The sequence below is a fragment of the Dunckerocampus dactyliophorus genome, chromosome 1 (assembly GCF_027744805.1).
Source record: "Dunckerocampus dactyliophorus isolate RoL2022-P2 chromosome 1, RoL_Ddac_1.1, whole genome shotgun sequence".
Taxonomy (NCBI): Eukaryota; Metazoa; Chordata; class Actinopteri; order Syngnathiformes; family Syngnathidae; genus Dunckerocampus; species Dunckerocampus dactyliophorus.
In genome coordinates this window covers 32056561-32076541 of record NC_072819.1, presented here as the reverse complement: position 1 = coordinate 32076541, position 19981 = coordinate 32056561, and the positions used below count along the sequence as shown (strand labels likewise).

Sequence of the window (19981 nt, the reverse complement as noted above, 5' to 3'; positions counted from 1 at the left end):
GTCTGATTTTTCCCCAACATTTATGATTCCTTTGCATGGCCACTGGTTGGTAGGCAGATTTTGAAGGGGCTGTAATAAAGTTACTTGTTTTAAAAAAAAAAAAAAAAAGGGCACCTCCAAGTGTCATAATCAATAATTTTTGCCCTCAACCCCATTAAAAATAAATAAATAAATACAAAAATAAAAAATGAACCAGTAGACTGTTTAGCCCTCAGTGCTCTATTGGACCACACCACAACGAAAGGACAGGGACTGTTGGCAGCAATTCTTATGATTTTTATGAATATTAAGTAGTAAATTAAGCAATAAATCATGATGAATCACCCTTTGCAACCACTAACCATAATGCTAGATTATCCTACGTGCAAGAGTCGTGTATTAACTCAGCAAAATGAGCTTACTTACGCTATTTAAGAGCACAATATCACCTTCAAGCGCTTGGATGAGTCTGCATCTTTTAAGGTGAAGTACAACCAAACTTTCGAGCATTTCAACTCAACACTCACCGTCATCTGTGCAGGTGAAAAAAGTCAAGCACAACAAAAAGTTGAGTCGGAGGTAACTATACCTCATTTTTGGCTCATTTCAGTACCACCGTAATGAGGCACTGATATCTGGTTAGTTTTTAGGTCTGGTTACTACCATTTACGTCTGAGTATTTATACCCATCCCCCAACTAAAAATATTCCAAAACCGGCAGTGTGTGGGTATGTATACACAGTGGTCCCCAACCTTTTTTGACCCACGGACAGGCTTGTGTTCCCACAAATCTCCCGCGGACCAAAGGGGAGTTCGTACATTATAGCGATCTTATTATGTATTGTGTAAAACTAAGACACGAACAACATCAAATTAAAAGCACAAAATGAATGCAGACTCACCATCCACCAGTACAAACCTGGAGTTTGTTTTTCAGAGAGACCATTACATCGCTGTTTGACGTGTGTGTGTGTAAAGGCAGTGTACTAGCATGAATTAACTTGAGACAAATGTGCACATTAGCACTCAGTAAAGGTCATGAAAATTTACCTTTATGCATTCCCACATAGTATCAGCATTTGAGATCAAATATGAGGTGATAGAAAAACGGTAAAAATACATTTTAGTATTCTATCTGTGCTGCATGAAAGAATGTTAGATGCGTTCAGGGACCGTTGAACAAAGAGGGATGGGTTGCCACTTGCAACAGAACATATAAATGCCAACTGTATATTATTTTTTAAAATAAAACAATGGCCCTTATTTCCGAAATTGATATGCATTTACATAAAATTAGATGTAGTTATTTACAAGTGTATTTTTTTTATTTATCATTGCACCTGAAAGCTTCCCAGTGGTTGGGGACCCCTGACTTAACATATTAATATTGTATGTGAATCACTATTCTCTTACACAGAAAATACAGTCATGTGAAATAACCCATGGTGTAACTCTTTTACTCCTAAACCGCTGTAATGGTAGGCCACGATCACCATTCAGTATGTATACCTCAGCACACTGCCTCCGTCGAATCCACTCCATTTACATATTTCACTGAGAAGGCAAAGTGGAGGAAACAGTAGGCTCGACAGAACGACAAGAAGAGGGTGTCCAGGTTCTGGCTTCTCCTTCACACGAGCCAGAGGCTGCTGCACTGTTTACCGAGTAGACACCTGACGTGAACCGAAGGTACTATACTGAAAAATCCAATTACAAATAGTGTACCATTACAACAGCCCTGTTACCCAAGTTGCTTTTTTTGTTTGTTTTTTTTTACAAATCCACCACATGGTGGCACTATTATTAAACCCAAAAGACCCTATAAATTGGACTGATTTGAAATTTCTCACACAGCTTCAATACACTCAGCAAAGCAACAACGGTAACTGTAGGATGTTTTGTCGAATCAGCACAAAACTTCGCACACACCTTTCGGGGACTAACAAGCACATGTCTGTGCAAGTTTGGATGAAAAACATGGCTGCCATCAAGCAAAAACGACTTTGTTGGGCCAAAGGCGGGACTTAGCAAGTAATTGGCCATAAATCATTTGTCTAATTCCACCCAATTCACCCATTAAAACACTCACTTTTACACCCTTTTTGTCAGTCAGTCACTGAGTTAACTTTGCAGGTATTAAACTTGCAAAAGTGCAATTTCAAGCATGAAAGAAAGAGCATGCAACCAGGGGAGGACAGATGTCATTTTCACTTTTGTGGCTTTGCAGGAAGCCCAAGCAGTCACCCAGTCATATACTCCCATCCTGAAACGGGGGAGTAAAATGTTCAGAGGCAAGCGGCAAAGGGGAGGCCGAAAGATTGGGGGCGCCAAAATAAAAGAACTAATAAGCACAACTTCATTTCCATCTCCAGCCCACAGATGCATGCTTGCTTCCTTCCTTTCTCCCCTTTCATGTTACATTCTCAAATTGCTTTGATGAAACATTTAAACATGGTGAAGATGTGAATGTGTGTTTGTTGCTTTTTTTTGTCTGAGTCATGCCCTGGGTTTGTCATGGAGGCTGATATCTCTCATCTATGCTGCCTGGGCCAGACGTGTGCTCTCCTGTGTTTACCATTAGGACAGGAAAATGCAGTTTCACCCTGCCACCCCTCCCTATAACATCCTGGGATCTTCTGGAACCTTCCCCAACAAGGATGTTGTCTGGGACCTTTGGTGACTTTGTAGATTTGCCAGAACAAATCTTGCAGAAGCTGATCAGGGACACAACACATTAGGTAGTCATGTCAATATCAATATTAATCCTATTGAGGTATCATGCCACCATCACAAACCAAGATATGCAGGGATGTTATCGTAGCTCACAATAGTGAGTACACCCCTCACATTTCAGCAGCCATTTTACTATCTTCTCAAGGGGAAATACGATGGAAATTAAACCTGGATACACTTTAGAGTAGTCAGTGTACAGCTTGTATAACAGTGTATATTTACTAGTTGCTGAAAATAAGTCAACACACAACCATTAGTCTAAATAGCTGGCAAGAAGTTAGTGTGAACACCATGAACATGTCCAAATTGTGTCCATGGACATTATCTTCCTTTTCTTGTTATCCTCTTAATGAGCAAGCTGCATTAACATAAAATAAGCAGCCATGAATCTCACCACGCGTCACTGCGAACACACTGTCCTATACGCTGATTCAGAGCATGAAACATGCTCAATGGGTGAACTGGGATGTTTTTAGCTTCCAGAAATTGATCTTTGCAACATGGGTCTGTGCATTATCATCCTGCAACATGAGATGATGGTCGTGGGTGAATGGCATAACAGTGGGCCTCAGAATCTCATCACCATATCTGTGTATTTAAAATGCCATCAATAGAATGCTCCTGTGTTCGTTGTCCATAACATACGCCTACCCTTACCATAATCCCACCGCCACCATAAGCCTCTCGATCCACAACATTGTCTTCAGCAATTCCCACATGATGCCATACCCGCTGTTTGCCATTTGCCCTGTACAGTGAAAATCGAAATCGGAAGGACAAGCGGCATACAAAATGAATGGATGAATGGCGCTGCAATGCTGCCTCTGTCCACCAGAGGGAGCCAGAGGAGCCTACAGAGAGGCTGATATCATTGCAGCACCCCGGCAGGCACCAATGAATACTTTATTTGGACTCAATGCATTATGGGAAGCCGTTAAAATAGTTTTTTTTTTTTTTTAACTCCTATCAGTACTAATGGTAATATTGGTAATATTTCCTAACTACCTTTTGAGTGTTAATTTGCTGTGTGATGAGTTTAGCCTTTTTTGTAAGATGACGCCGTGAGTCTGTTATATTGAGTAATGACCTCCTGCGATGTCCAATGGGTGGATAAGCTCATCGTGAGTTCACTGATTAGTAGTAGTTCTGAAGTAAAGGAGATATCACAAGATTAGAACTTAGCAATAAATTAGCCACACAACTGTTTAAAGTTTAAGAAAGAAGTGGCGGCTTAAACACCGGAATAAAAAAAAAAAGAAGCACTAAAAAAAATCTGCGATAGAGCGAGGGAACATTGTACTTCATATACCGATAAAAGGTAAGAACACAAATTGACCAGTTAATAAAAATGTGAATAAATGGGACTAAGAGGTATTTGAAAACTATTTCAAGACATCGTTTTAAACAAATATTCTCTTCTTTTTCTTGTTATCCACTTAATGAGCAACCTGTATTAACATTTAAAAAAAAACTCCAAAGGAGTCAGTGCCTCACCAGCCACCAACCTCGTCGCTACTTTTGTTATAAGTTTTGTATTGGATTGCATTATTTGGTGCATACTGTATATAATGAATATGTACACTTACTTTAAACAAATAATACATATACTGTAAGTCATCTACGGTTGTTCCAGTATTTCCAGAGATAGCACAGTGTATACACTCCACCCTCTCCATCTGACATTAATCCAAGCTTCCGTATGTGATTGCAGATGTCAGACCCCTGGAACTGCAAATTATTCCTCTCTCCTCCTTTGTCCAGCATTATCAGATAAATTTAATGGCTCTGCCAGCTATTGTTCTGAGATGGATAAAAATAATGGGTTGTTTTCGAGTGAGAGGTCTTGGGGGCACCGTAGGTTCCTCAAACACAGGAAGTAAGGAAGACTTTTAGGGGTGTCAAGGTTGGACACTTGTTTTCTCTGCATGACCTTCACTTTCAAGTTTGTCTATTAATAACACGCACTTGTTATTTTTTGTGTCTTTAACCTTTGACCTAACAGTCAGACTGTTATCTTATGTCTGGAAGTGAAAGAAGAAAGTGGCAAAAGACTGGAGGATGTTGTATTAGGCATAAACATGTACTTATGTATGAATAAGTTTGCTCTTTTGTTAAAAGTGGTATTAATTTAGACGTTTGAAGCTTTAAATATGACACCCAAAAAAGCATTTGTCTGCAAGCAAAGTGGCCGAAGTCGTCTGACAGGCAGTGAGCTCGCAGGGGGTGTCATTGTGTTAACACGAGTAGACTAATCATATGTCCTTTCAAAGGTTGAATTGGAGGCGTGTGCTGGTGCAGTGGGAGCGTGCAGAGAGGAAGGGAGGGCAATCTGTTCTGGGCTCTAATAAGACCCGATGGCTGGTACAAGGTGGCCAGGAGCGCTTCAAGTCATCAAAGGACGCTGGAAGGAGAAGAAGGGGAGGAGGAAAACAAAAGTTAAGACGAGACAGGAGGATGAGCATGGCTGTCGGACTTTATGGTGCACATCATGATTCATGCATGGGATTTAGCAATCACTTGGAGAGCAGCGCCAATTGTGTCTTGTAGAAGAAGAAGATGACTTTAACTGCACTTGTGGCACCCATGAGTGGAATTGCACAGCAACAAGTGTGTGTGTCTTCTTAGTTTAAATACCTGAGGAACCTTTTTATAGTCTACTTAAAAGGAGCATTATGTCCAAACAGCAAGTAAGTTTTCATTGTAAAGCTCTATGTTATATGGAATGGATCAAGCTGTGACCCTATCCTACATGTCACCCAAGCCTCCCCAATGAAGCAGCCCGGCTGGGCCCGGAGCTCTCACCTCAGCCTGCTTGCCCTGTGGACCTGCCTGTGTCTGGCGGAGGGATGCGGACCGGGGCCTGGGTACGGCGTCCGGTCCAGGCCCAGGAAACTGACAGCCATGCACTATAAGCAATTTTTCCCCAACTTCTCAGAGAACAACCTGGGGGCCAGTGGGAGGGCAGAGGGCAAGATCACGCGCAACTCTGAGCGCTTCAATGAACTGGTGTGCAACTACAACCCAGATATTGTGTTCAAAGATGAAGAGAACACCAATGCCGATCGCTTCATGACAAAAGTAAGTGTGTTTTTACATTTCATATTTGTTGCCATTTGCCCTGGTGAGGCCTCAAAGAAAGATGCTCAAACACTCTTATATACACATAATCAAATAAATCACATCACCTCATTCATTGTTTGCCATTGGCGGGCTCAATGTTCAACAGAGAGTGTGTATGTTTCAACCAAACTCCCTTTTCTTAAGATAAGAAGGACGTAATTCAACACTCCCCCTTAAGAAGCTGAGCTCCCTGAACAAGAATGGCTCTATTTAATCTTTAACCAAAGACTTTGTTATTGGGAATACTGCCATGACAGGTGGATGGGCCTCATCGTCAAAACTACATACTGTGTACAGCCGTCAAGATTTGGTATTTCAATCCCACACATGCAACAACGGGAAGTGATTTCTTCCACTGAGTGACTGCTGTGGCTTTCTTTGCTTATTCAGGATAAAAATCTGTGTTCCTTCCCATCCCGGGTGATGAATGTTCGCGGTTGTACATCTGTGCCCTTCTAATGCCCACTTTTGAGTGCATGTGCCCCTTTTGCCCAGATGTGAAAGACAATCATTGTGCGTCACTTGGAGAGAGGTCGCCTATACGAAATTCCCGCCTGCTGAAGTAATGGCATGCACCGTTGGAAAAGCCACTATTGTAGTTGTGACAATGAAACGCCTTTCTTCAATGGCATTAGGAGGGAAAATGTATCTAGTTTGCTTTCTGTCCCTCTCGTTCTCACCCTTTTACTGTCACATTCCACAGTGCATGCCAATACATTTTCCCATCTGCCTTCTTTGTAGTGGCAATCTCTCCCATGCTTCCCTTCTTTTCACAACTCTTTCCCACATTTCTCATTAGACTCCATACCATTTCAGGCCGCAACATCCCTTGACACCATCATTTGCCCAGTGCACTTCTTTGTGAGGCTGAAACATTGCGGCCCACAAGAGTGCTAAGGAGTCACAATTCTCATCAAATGTCTCAGGGGTGAAACTCATGCTTGGCACAGCCGTGAAAGTCAGAGAATGGCCTTGATTATTCTATCACCCTGTCAAAAAGAGCAAAGGAATGCACCAAACTGGCTACAGTATCTTTTTTCCCCTAATGTCCCAATTGTTTGAGAAAGGTTGAAACTGGCTTTTAGCACCGCAGTCATGGGAAAATTTATGTGCCGGCGCAGAAAATGAATTGTAATACGGGAGAGACAGTGTTGAAATAGTGGAATCAAAATTTCACAACTGAAAGCAGTGAGGTGTGTAATGGACTCATATATTGCACTTAACTTCACCATGTTAATAAATGATAAAAAGTGTCTGACATTCCTACTTGAGTGGGGTTCAAACATGCCGTCCGCTGTACACGTGGGTCAACTGTATTCTTAGTCTGGAGTCATTTCATATTCATGCTCTTTTGATTTAGGTTTAATGAAGTTGTCTAACGATGCATAAGAAAAGCATTCAATGTAATGCTCTCACAAATATCACATTAAAAGAGTGCAATAAGAAAAATACATAGAAATTACATTTTTATTAAGTTTTGGCATTATGCGCATGTCATATTTTTTTATTTAAAAAAGTAAATGATGTATTTAATGCATTTAAAGGCTGATGTTTTCCTGATATTAGGTTTTGTTGTGAAGAGCAGAGCGTATGCAACACTAAGTATTACATACGTATATCATAACAGCTTCATTGCAGAAGCAACAAGCACACACTAGGAAAAACAAACAACACTCATTTTGACATTTTACAGTTACTAAGAAGCTGGTTAGTGCCCTCTAGCGTACAAGAGGAAGAACAGAATTTAAGTAGTGCACTGGCTGAGGAGATTCAAATTGCACCCTATGGAGCTGAGACAGACACTTATGATAGGTTCCTATGAACATGTAGAGTGAAGGGGGGGACACATAAAGACAGTTGGAAGCTGGGGGTTCAGCGCCTTGCTGAAGGGCACCTCAGCAGCATTCAAGATACACTTGTATTATATATATTAAGTTATGGGTTAGGATCTGAATAACTCCCGTGTTTAACTTTTATTTTAGCGCTGTAAGGAGTGTTTGAACAGGCTGGCCATAGCTGTAATGAACCAGTGGCCAGGGGTGCACCTACGAGTAACAGAGGCCTGGGACGAGGATGGTCACCACCCTCCTGGATCTCTCCACTATGAAGGTCGTGCTGTGGACATCACCACCGATGACAGGGAAACGGACAAGTACGGACTGCTCGCCCAGCTGGCTGTGGAGGCGGGCTTTGACTGGGTCCACTACGAGTCCAAATATCACATCCACTGCTCTGTAAAAGCTGGTAAGACAATGTGCGTCATTATAGCGTTATATACTGTATGTTACAAGTGCCATGAACCAAAGGTCATAAGTCAACCTAAGGATTGACAGTTTTTTCAATGCTTTAGTGACCATATACAAACATTCCTCTGTTTCTTTATTAGGATGGTATTAACAGTACAAACCCATGAAGGCTATACTGGAAAGTAGTCAGTGTGACCTCCACTTACAGTTTTGTCACACACATTGTTATGAAACCCATTCCTAAAACAGTGCATGACAATGTCAGCTATTATCTACAATCTCACAAGTAAAGCAAAAGCCATGTAACTGAATAAAAAAAAAAAAAAATTCAACAACAAACATTGCACTGCAGCCACTGGTACTATAGTGGTTCACATAGCTGACTTTTGTGCATCAAGTGTGGGATCAATTCTCACTTAATGTGATCCTCTCTAAAACTCCAAAGGAATAGAACTCTAATTAATGTCATTGCTAATGTGGGTATTTTATTGAGCCAGAACACTGCCATCAATGGCATTGAAAATGCATTTCATCATTGCAGGAAAAAAAAAAAATTCATTTGAAGATTCCACAGAAAAATAAACAAAAACACGAACCTTAAAAAGATATACAATATTTTATTGGATTAATGTGGTTTTTTTGGTCAGTCTTTAGATTTGTCCTTCATGTACATTTTTTTTGTATATTTTTTGTCATTGTTTTTCAATTTCAACTTCCTGGTTTTCACTTTCAATCTTATTTTTTTTCACTTTCAGCTTAATGTGTTTTGGCGAGGAGACTTTTTTTAGTTCCAATAGCTGTTTCATTGTTAAATCATCTTTTTCTACAATGCTGAAAACTTATTTTCAATGCCAATACATATTGTCAGTGTTCTGGCTTTTTCCCATTTGCTATTTTACTACGTCAAGCTGTGTGAAAAAGCTGGCCTCAAACTTTTGACCAGTATCTTACTTTCTGTCTTCCTGCAAGATCACTCTGTTGCAGTGGAAAAGGGAGGCTGTTTCCCAGGCTGGGCCCGGGTGACAGTTGCTGGAGGCCGGCAGAAGACCTTATCATCACTGACCCCTGGGGACAAAGTCATGGCCGTGTCTACGACAGGCCAAATAGTATTTAGCCCATTCCTGTTGTTTCTGCACCGGGATCAAGAAGCCCGGTCCACTGTTCTGTCTCTGAAGACAGAAGACAGTCATAGATTGGCTGTCACTCCACATCACTTGGTCTTCTTAGACCCTGACTGCACACGTGACAGCAGTAAGTACAGGGCTTGGTTTGCCAGCAGAGCCAGAACCCAGGACTGTGTTCTGATCCACCGAGCAGACGGTCGGTTACACCATTCTCGCATCATTTCAGTTTCAGTACAAGAGACTATGGGCGTCTATGCACCTTTGACAGAAGATGGAACTTTGTTTGTTGACGGAGTGCTGGTCTCCAGCTACGCAGTAGTGGAAGACCATGCACTTTCACACTGGGCGTTTGGACCTCTGCGACTCCTCTCCTCATTGGAGCGCCTACTATGGGGGGAAACTACACTAGTTAGTTGCACTAACACAACTTCACTTCATTGCGGCACTTTGGTCAAAGAGGACACCGCAGTTTTCTATGTGACGAATAGTTCTATTGGACATCAGGATGTTGATGAGAGACTCAGTCATCAGACATCCAAAGTGCACTGGTATGCTCGCTTACTGTACACTATGGGCTCCATCATTTTACATCCCAACACTTTCCACCCTTAGAAGTACAGACTTAACTGCTACATTTTCACTAACACCTCCAGTTTCTCTTCACTTGTTCTGAACATCAGTGTGTTGATCCTAGCATAATGCACCAATCTTACTGGATTATTTGTAATTGAATATATTATAGACATTATCATGGACATTTTTCTCCCACATGTAATAGTGAGTTTCTCAAATCAATAGAATTTATATTTTTGTACCCTATGAGTTGGAATATACCTGGTAAATGTTTCCAATTATAATAAGTGCACCACTTGTATCGAATGTCCTCACATTTTGTCATGTCATGAAATATTAAAAATTTAATTTAACAAGGTTTTGTATCTTGTTTTTAGCTCTGAAGTACTGCAGCTTTTACCTATTTTACGCAATAGAGTGATATGGTGACTTGCAGCACACTACATTTCATTTGAAGGGCCTGAACATGATAAAAGTGGGTCTTTTAGGGCAGCTGCCTTGATTTTTATCACTAGTGCATCTTCCAATATGTCATTTTAAGTGAAATTGGCTTTGAATCACAAGTAATGAAACAACACTGTGATTATTTAATGTTGAAACCCACCAAATTTAGAGTACAAAAGTACAAAAACATTCCTAACAGCATCCCCTGGTGGAAAGCCTGCCCTTATGCATGTTATTTTAACTCCATTGTTTGACAACAGGTACATACATAAAGCACTCTACTGAAAATTATACACTTTATTTTAACACTTTTGAGTTTTAATAAAATACTTCAAGGTCATGTGTATATAGTACATGGAACCCAAAACAACACTATGAGTAAGTCAAATAAAAGCATACCTAACCCCATCCAGTAAACTCCTGAGCCCTTAAATCTATGAAAAATCCTACATGGAATACCAAATTGTGTTTATGTGCTCTGTTGTAACATCTGTGGCGGTATTCTAAGGGATTATCTTTGAGATGCAGGAGGCAGATGGGAAAAGCAGTCACTCTGCTGCTGCTGGACCAATGGCAGGGAGGGGTTGCCCTTAATACCGCCCTCTGTTTACGGCCATTGGCCAATTGGCCTGTCTTCCAAATGGTCTCGACCCCCCTAAAATCTAATCCAATCTTGCTAAAGATGAATGGGGAGTTAACTAATCCTGTCCAGGAGACCTGTAATAACCTATTTTCAAAATGAAAACCTGCACAGTGTCCCTTTATGCACGTATGTATGTATGCTAAATTGACCGTACAACATTTTAACAACTTATCAGGCTATCTTTAGGCCTTCTTTTGAACCGGAATAGTTTTTCTTATGATGACTATGTTTATTTAATGTCATTTTAAACTAATTTAATAGCTGCTTCCTGTAAAAACCTTTACACATCCAGTCTTTTTCCCCAATCCTTGAGGTTCACACAAAGGTCTCCACACATGCGCATGTCTGCAAGCATTTCACAGTGCAGGGTCAAACTGCAGATCAATCCCCCTGCAGCAGGTGCTGCTCAGTGCACCCACTGCATGCAATGCAACAATTCCAATTATCTCTATATTTGAATATGTAAGTGTTATACTCAAGACATAACTAGAATATGTACAGGCTTTGATATGCCAGTCTTGTGGAACCGTGGAAAGCTGTCTGAATGTCTCTTTATAATGCAATCATACTGTAAACACTCACCTATAGCATTGTCATCACTAAATACATTATCATATTCAAAGCCATACATTGCAATGTCGATCAAGGGTGGCAAATGTGTTGTCTGACCCCCATCACACTGCAACTGCACAGATTCGACACAGTTGAGAAAACAGTATAAATAAGAATATTTCAGAGGGCAAAATTAATTTCCAATAGTACTGTACATTTCACAGTAAAAATCACACACTCGGGCAAAGACGGAGGCATCCAGCTTTCTGCTGCAATTAAAACAACCTAATTAAAATGGCTTCCCTGCTTTGGAAAATGTAATGACCTAATATAGAGAGTTAATATTCCGCGCTCTGCCTACCAACAAGCAAAAGCGTGTACATTGCAGGAAATTGCGAACAGAATACAACGGGACATTAATATAATGTTGATCCGACATCCAGGTTTCGGACGAATTTGTTTTTGACCTGATTGTATTTGGCGCAACGAGAAGTGTGCAGCCGCGACACAGTTTACCCAAATGGGGAGATGCTAATAGCCAAAAGGGTGTACAGGAAGTTGACAATGAAGGTGACAATTCTGTTATTGAATAAAGCACAGTTCCAAATGAATGTGGTTGTGCAATAAATTATTTTTGAGTGAATCGTGCAATCCCGCAATCGCACAAATCGGATTCCAGAACAGAGCGTTAGCTAGCTAGTTGTTAGCATCCAAGCTAAATCCATAAGTCTGTTAGCTGAAAGAGGTCGGTAAACAGTTTAACTGGGCTGGATGAGTAATATAGCTGTCTCCATTCCCTGGCGAGTATGTGTGGCCACAAAGCTGAAGTAGTGGTTAGCCTGCTAACCCCAGCGCCATCCATGTAGTTGAGAAGCTAGCTACACAAAACGCACAGCTTGCCTTCCGCCGACGTGCACTTCCCCCACTCTCCCTCCAGCCGGCTAGCTGCAGCGTTAGTCCGGTACATAAAATGAAGCGACCATCAGCATTACGGGAAGCAGTGTGGCTCTTTGGATTTTGCTGATGTATGAGGAGACAGTATTGTTTTCGTAAGGTCAGTTGCTGCAATTGTGACTTTTCTCAACTTTTCGTGCCAGGCATCATTAGAGACACACTAACCCTGACCTTAGACCGGGTAATGTAGGCTCTGCTATCGGTAGCATTTAGCTGTTAGCTTCTAGCAGATGACGCTGTCTACTTGCTGGAGAACTAGCCATGTTACCTGAGCGCTAACTTGAGGTTGAATAATGTGCTGTGGTAACGCACTACAGGATATTTTACTCTGAGTTATCACTTGTCATTTCCTGAAGTGAATGCAGTTATGCATGACAGTGGACGTAGTTTGTACAGTTTTACTCTTCGGGACACTGAGCTGCTACGTCACCATCGGTAGTTGGTAGATTTCCCGTTTCAGTCCGTCGCCACGGACGTGGACCGGACTATTTGCTGGATAGAGTACTAACCCCTGAAATCGGTGTTTACATTGAGTAATGATGGCTAAGGCTGATATTAGTGAACTGTAAAAATATTTTATGCCATGGCAACAAGATGCCGTTGCCATTTGGTCATATTATCAAAATGACAGCATATAAAATGACATTAAAAGTTGATTTCTTAATACTTGTGTCAGTGTACAGCTAACCCGGACGCTACTTGGCCATCAGGTCGTCACTACGAAGTACATTTTTAGAAATTATTTCGCTAATTAATGGACTTAACTGTATTGTTCACCTGTAAATACGATGTGTGCCATTGTTACCGAGAAGTGTGCTTAGACTGTCAGATTTATTTCGAAGCCTATTTTTTTGTAATAGCTGTTGCCAAAATGTGCCCATCCACCAAATGTACTCTTTGCTTTAGATAAATATAATTTACAATTGCTTATAATGTATGTTTTTTGGTTTTGGCTAGTGTCTAACGCTGTTACTCAAATCATCATCATCATCATTTTGTTTTTATAAACACGCGACAAACTTCCTTATCTGATCAATTGATGGATGTTGCTATCAAAACGTATTCTTAAATGCTGGGAAAATATATGAAAGGCGTACGTCCCTCACCCGGTGAAACGTGTGGAAATAGTCACATATGATTGTTCGGTTCAACTCCGAAAGGTTTGTTTTGTAACTTGCTGACTACCCGATCTAAGTTACAGAATCAATATGTGTCACACACACCTCTACCAAGGCATTGGTATGGCTGCGCTGCAGACATTTATTTATTTTCTGACACTGGGAGATTAACGATCATACGAGCGCGCATTAGGGAAGCTGCCATGTTATCATGCATGGAAATGGAGCTCCGTACAGAGTCGCTTTCCACTCTTCACGTACATGAACAGTATGGAGGCACCGTCGCTGGTTAACACGACCCAGGATGACCCCCATGTTGTCTGTTATGTCGCTGAAACATTGGCGAGGAGATGGAGCTCCGCATAGTTTGATTTATTGTACTTCGTCAATGGCATGAGGCTCAGGCCGGAACAAAAGTTTGTGCGACTTATGTTCCACACGGCGACAACACAGCTGCAACAGGAAGTTTTCAACACGGAAGTTGTGTTTTCTTTGTGTATCCTCAATTATGGTTACTTTTAAAAAATATATACGAGATTTACCATTAGCTACTACTTTGTGTCTTTTGCTGCAGCCATTTTCCCAGGGTGTATTATGGATTGTTTGGTGAATAAGCACGTTATGCGTTAATTCCGGTGTATCAGCTTTCTGTAACACTCGCGCTGTTTTCATCATTGCAGAGGCAGGGTGGCTTACTGTATTAGTCGGTCACTGTAAGACCAAGACCTTACATTTGTATAAACCTGGATGCGAGTTTTTAAACCAGTAGCATGGTGAGTGCAAAGTGACAACGTTTTGTCTTTTATTTAATGTAGTTCATAGTTGCTAATATTCTACTTGTTATCTTTTGTTGAGATCTGCATGCTTGCTAACATCCCATCTGTATGGAAAGCCTTGTAATGTGTCATATGCTGTATCTTTGCAATGCCCATTATTCACCAACACATTTGTTAGTTAAGTCAAATGTTTACAGATGTTTACTGTTTGCATGCTTTGAAAATAGCATCTACTGTATGTAATGCCATTAACATTCTTATGAGACATTTCTGTTTTGAAATTGCAGATCTCTCTCAAGGAGGTCAGAATCAGCTTGGGGGATGGATGAGCAGAAATCAAACTGCGAAGAGAGCGAGTCTGAGCCAACAGGTAATCATAGAATGTTTTGGCTAATAATAATAATAATAATAATAATAATGATAATAATAATAATAATAATAATAATATTTCACACCAGTTTGTGTAATACAATGGCAGATAGGTTAGTATTCGTTGTGAAATACATTTTCATGAGATCCTGCTTTGTTTTTGTAAATAAAGTTCACAAGAGTTTTCACTTATTTTTTTAGCTGATGATAAAGCTTCTGCTAAACAACATGTCTCCTCTGATGGAGAGTCCCAAACTGTTCCTGCTGCTGAGGATGTGTCCGATGCTACTGTAGCCTCTTCAAGTACATCTATGTAAGTTCCTTGTGGTGACCTGCCAACATGTCAGCATTTTTCATACATGGCACACGTTTTGACCCTTAAATGTGCTTGTACACTTCGTTGCTCTTAGTTGTACATTTTGTTGCATTTCGCTGGTTTCAGTTTTCCTTGTTCAGCCAGCTGGAGCACAGCCTGGCATGCACATCCCCCCAAAAATCTTTGAGCTGTATCTGACTGTTAATGCTGTGATTGGTCTGCTTGTACAGTGGAACCTCGGTTAGCATTATAAATCCATTCCAGAAAGTCCAACTCAAACCAAAATACATTTTTCCCATCAGAAATAATGCAAAAAAAATGTTTTTAATACCTTTACAATTATAGTTTTACATGCAGGAAGCAATTTGAAATGCATATAAATGACAAATAAAATGGACAAATGAACATGTAATGTTACTTTTAGATTGATTGAAGACCTTTGTTGACAAAGACAGCGATGACGAGCAGTGAGGGAGGAGGAGAAGAGATTTCCACATGGATGGCACCTTCATACTTTGCTACAAGTTATTCCTTCAATTCAATAGCGTTTCTCACCTTTTTTATGAAAGTGCTGCCACTTGCAACTTTGTTTGGCTCCATTGTGGTTTATCTTGCTGCTGTAATCAAAAAGAAAAGCAGAGACTTGTGGTGTAACTAAAGAACTACAGAGTCAACCTCTGATGTTGTAATAGACGGGCGACGTAGCTGGGGGACAATAACTTCCGGTTCCTGTATCCACTTTGGAGCATGCTAACAGAGAGGTTCTGTGATCAAAAATATGTTACAAACACAGCTGGACTCAACGTAGTGTATCAATAACAGGACAAGATGCGTGCCATATTTTGCGCGAACAGGGGCAAAATTATTGTGTACCGTAAACTGAAAAATATGCTAACCGCGATGTACACTAATCAAGGTTCCACTCTTTGGTTGATGTTGTCCAAATAGAGAGAGCGCGAGGGCCTGTGCTCTTTGCAACTGTGTGGAGCGCAGCCTTCACGGACAACGGGAACTGAGACACTTTGGGCCAACTTCAGAACGACCAACTCTCCAGCCATCCGTTTTTCCTCTGCCCCAGCCTGGAAATGATGACTTGTCTTCCATTGGATTTTTGGACATCCCCTGTGTGGCATCACTCTTTGATGACTCAGGTTAAAAACCCAACAATACTAAATATTATTCACAGTCAATATTAGTTAAGTAGAAGATACGTATATGGCACAGATGTAGAATTGAAGTTTATGTGGAGCTTTGGCTAATGGTGTTGTAATAAACAGGGGGTTGTTGGGTTCATCACTGGTGTGCGGTGTGGTCAGAGGGAGTGAAACAAATGGATGACGACAAGTTGGAGAATGTGGATAAGGCTGTTATCTCAGGGACGCAGCAGGTAAGTGCACAGTCAAAGGAAAATGTTGGGATTAACAAAGGTTTCCTGCATTCAGTATTGCTAGTTGATATTTAACATTGGTTTGTTGCAGCTTTGTGAATACTGCAAAAGGCTGGGTGCAACCATTCGTTGTCATGCTGTGGGCTGTTCAGCGTTTTACCACTTTCCTTGTGCGGCAGCGAGTGGATCCTTCCAATCCATGAAGCAGTTGGCCCTTCTTTGTCCACAGCACATAGACAAGGCAGAAGAGCTGGGTAAGAAAAGCTAATCTTCTCAGGATTTGTAACATATTGCATAGTGTACGCAAAGTAATTGCACAACTTTTCAACTTTCAACTGCATCTGGTGTTCCACTACTCTCATCAGTGGTTGTGATCATTGATCATTATTAGGGGTGTCACAAGATACTCAGTTCACAAGACCAGACAATACACGAGAAAACAAGACGAGATGAGATTTTAACATTACTTTTAAGAAAACTACAATGAAAAAAGTAATAAAAAATATATGACAATATGACAATATATTGCAATCTACTAATGTAATTTATACTACGTTATCTTGCATTGTTCCTCACAAGCTACACTCTTGTGTGCTCTGTGTGTATGCTACCGGTCCCGTCTCCATGCAGCAAGACAAAGATACTGTATGACAGAGAAAAGGGCTCACTCCATTCATGCCATTGTTCTACAGAACAAATGCGCCAAGGTGTGAAACCAATGCAAAGAGTGAATCCACTTCCTGCCTGTTTAGAGGCGAGAGATGAGGAAAACAGACACGCATGCACATGAGGCCAGCAAAATTTTCGAGTTGATTTTCATTTCTTGTGGGATTAATGAATTAATTTATCGTCCCAGGCCTAGTGCCCACGAGACAGACTTTTAGATTTGTTTTTTTTATGGGTTCAAACTTCTCTCTTGAATACTGTCTAGTCTTTCAGCGTAGCAGTCTCACAGACGCAACATTATGTAACATAATTTCAATTGTTGTAGGATAACAGATGTTTGAACTACCTACAGCAGCGGTGTCCAAACGTTTTCCACCGAACACACACAGTGGCGGAGCTACGTGGTGGCCAATGGTGGCCGTGGCCACTCCACTGGCCATCTAGACATTTCAGGCATCAACTTATTGCCACCCCTATGGGAGTAATAGTCTCACTTTGGCCACCCCAATGAAAAATTTCTGGCTCCGCCACTGCTTGCACAGAGGTTTGTTACAAAAGCCAAACAATATTGTTGGTCACGCTGTGTAACAAAAAAGTTAATTCAGCAATACTTTAGTTGCATTATTTTTAATGCTTGAACAGCTATTTTCATAATCATATTCAATTCCACAAATTCATGTTTGTAACAAAAGCTTATTTATTTAAAAAAGATTGGTACAGGGTCAGCAAGACTATAGAAAGAATCAGATTGGAAGCCATAAACTGACTGTGAGGATTTTGTTGTTGTACATCCCTAAAATGAGTTTGGGCTACTGCAAGACCAAAACTTTAGTTTACGTTAGTTCTGACTTGGAAAAAAAAATTACTGTACCTGATAGTCTTCATTGTGGGGATAATTTCCCCACCCAAGACAACATGAGCTTTTCGCTTTATTCCGCACTCTTCTCCAGTAGATATCTAGTAGCTGTGTGTCGAGCACACACAAGTCCACACTCTGCCCTTCCCCTTCCCCCCCAAGCTTAGCCAAGTCGCCCATGAACATGGCACGTACCTCGTGGTGACAAGCAAGCAAGCGAACAACATGGGCATGAGGTGCATTCACGGGCATCGGGTCATTACACAATTTTTGTTTTTTTACCCCGCAACCCACTAAAAACTGCTCCGCAACCTACTAGTTGAGAATCACTACGCTAAGCTATCTGAACAAAACATCAACATCATAGCTTTGTGTTACAGGTAACAAAGCAAATTAGTGTAATATCTAAAATGCATGTCATAAATAATTATTTGAAATTATTCTCAGAATATCCAGAGGGTTAATAAAAAAAAAAAAAAAAACGAGCTGCGGGTCCCCCCCAAAAGGGTGACCACCATTACATCCCCGAGGGAGAAGAATCATGAACCACAGAGAGATATTATGCTAAGTCATATGACACCTGCACTTTGTGAGATTTGCAGCGGTTTGTCCAAGCAGATTTACAAACCTCACCTTCATTGTAAGGCGTTGTTATATAGGGACCATGTTGAATGGGAAATGAACAAATGTATCAGCACTTGATGTGAAATGTATTAGTAATTGTGACATGTATTAGCGACTGGATGTGAAACAAAGAGGGCGTGGGACTGAATAAGCTCTGCTTCTTCTTGCTCCTTTTGGACATTTAGTATTTTGATATGAGAGGTATACTGATGTGAAAGAATGTGAGGAAAAAAAAGTTCAAATGAATAAATCATCATCATCCTTTTAATGCTAAATCAGTTTTTGATATAAATTACACTGCAGCTACTGCCAGGGCATTATGTAGCATTTACAATGTCAATATTTTAGTTTAACCAAAACCAGCATTGGCTCATTCTATTTCAATTTCAAATCTATTTTTTTTACTTTTACAGCAGGTGAAGAAGCTTGGTGTGCTGTTTGCGACTCGGTGGGAGAGCTTACAGACTTGCTGTTCTGTACGGGTTGTGGTCTACATTATCATGCGGCCTGTTTAGAGATTGGGGCCACGCCCATTCAGCGAGCAGGATGGCAATGCCCAGAGTGTAAAGTGTGCCAGACTTGCAGGTGAGTTCACGCCTATCAGTACACTTGACTTTTGTTAGCTGTTTCAGAATAGTCGTCCCTCGTTTATAGCGGTTTATTGGTTCCAGACCCGACCGCGATAAATGAATTGCTGCGATATAGGATTCACTCTTAACAAATGGAATATTTTCATAGTTAAAGCATAGAAAACACGTTTATGACTTTCTAGATACGGTTTTAACATTAATAGATTCCCGTAGACATGAAATAACACACATATATTCACCTTTACACTCCTATTATTCATTGTTTACAACACATTGCACAACTCTGCTGCAGGGACTCAAGACAGCCACTAGCTAACGAGCTAACCAGTTAGCCTCGAATTTATTTCTTCTAAACTTAAGAAGCCAAAAACTTACCATTTCCGCATGTAATAGGAGGAAAATTTCACTCCATCATGTCAAACATGCCGTGGCTGACTTGATGACTTCATGCACTGTTAAGGTAGTGTAATGTAATGTCTGACTGTCTTGTGTCATTACTGCTGCCTAGTGACCAGAATACTACATATCACTTGTATTTTAATATATTTTGACTAATAATAGACCATAGTCTACTTCGAAACAGCGGCCATTTATTATGAATTTCTAAAAAACATGAAATAGGGAGTGAGCGATAATCGAACCGTGATATTGCGAGGAACAACTGTATTGTTATCTTGTATAACATGTTAATTTCCTATAGTTTAAGAGTCATCCTTAATGTTGTCGTTCCTCAGACAACCAGGTGAAGACTCCAAAATGTTAGTGTGTGATGCCTGTGATAAGGGCTACCACACCTTCTGTCTCCAGCCAGCCATGGATTCGCTCCCCTCAGATCCATGGAAATGCAGAGTAAGTCGACAACTTATAAATGTGACCCTTCCTGGAAATGAATTGCATTGCTTCTCCCAGTC

The 19981-nt window shown here is 40.7% G+C and overlaps 2 protein-coding genes across 5 annotated transcripts in view; both read left to right on the top strand.

The window, feature by feature from the left end:
* The first annotated feature begins 5029 nt into the window (after positions 1 to 5029).
* dhh (desert hedgehog signaling molecule) lies at positions 5030 to 10097 on the top strand. 2 transcript variants are annotated; one of them, XM_054797803.1, is made up of 4 exons: positions 5030 to 5399; positions 5474 to 5790; positions 7815 to 8076; positions 9048 to 10097. In XM_054797803.1, the coding sequence occupies exons 2-4, from the start codon at positions 5482 to 5484 to the stop codon at positions 9812 to 9814; spliced, it is 1338 nt and encodes a 445-aa protein (XP_054653778.1). In that variant the 5' UTR covers positions 5030 to 5399; positions 5474 to 5481; the 3' UTR covers positions 9815 to 10097. The 2 variants fall into 2 exon arrangements, with proteins under 2 accessions (XP_054653778.1, XP_054653777.1); XM_054797802.1 differs by having other exon boundaries at positions 5030 to 5790.
* Positions 10098 to 12171: 2074 nt separating this feature from the next.
* Positions 12172 to 19981, top strand: part of kmt2d (lysine (K)-specific methyltransferase 2D) — a 45077-nt gene continuing 37267 nt past the window's right edge. For all 3 annotated transcript variants that reach the window (XM_054776552.1, XM_054776561.1, XM_054776542.1), the window contains exons 1-8: positions 12172 to 12468; positions 14550 to 14632; positions 14833 to 14944; positions 15896 to 16098; positions 16225 to 16334; positions 16426 to 16588; positions 18894 to 19065; positions 19805 to 19919. In XM_054776552.1, coding sequence (XP_054632527.1) covers positions 14584 to 14632; positions 14833 to 14944; positions 15896 to 16098; positions 16225 to 16334; positions 16426 to 16588; positions 18894 to 19065; positions 19805 to 19919 — 924 coding nt within the window. In that variant the 5' untranslated portion in view covers positions 12172 to 12468; positions 14550 to 14583. The remainder of the gene's footprint in view (positions 12469 to 14549; positions 14633 to 14832; positions 14945 to 15895; positions 16099 to 16224; positions 16335 to 16425; positions 16589 to 18893; positions 19066 to 19804; positions 19920 to 19981) is intronic.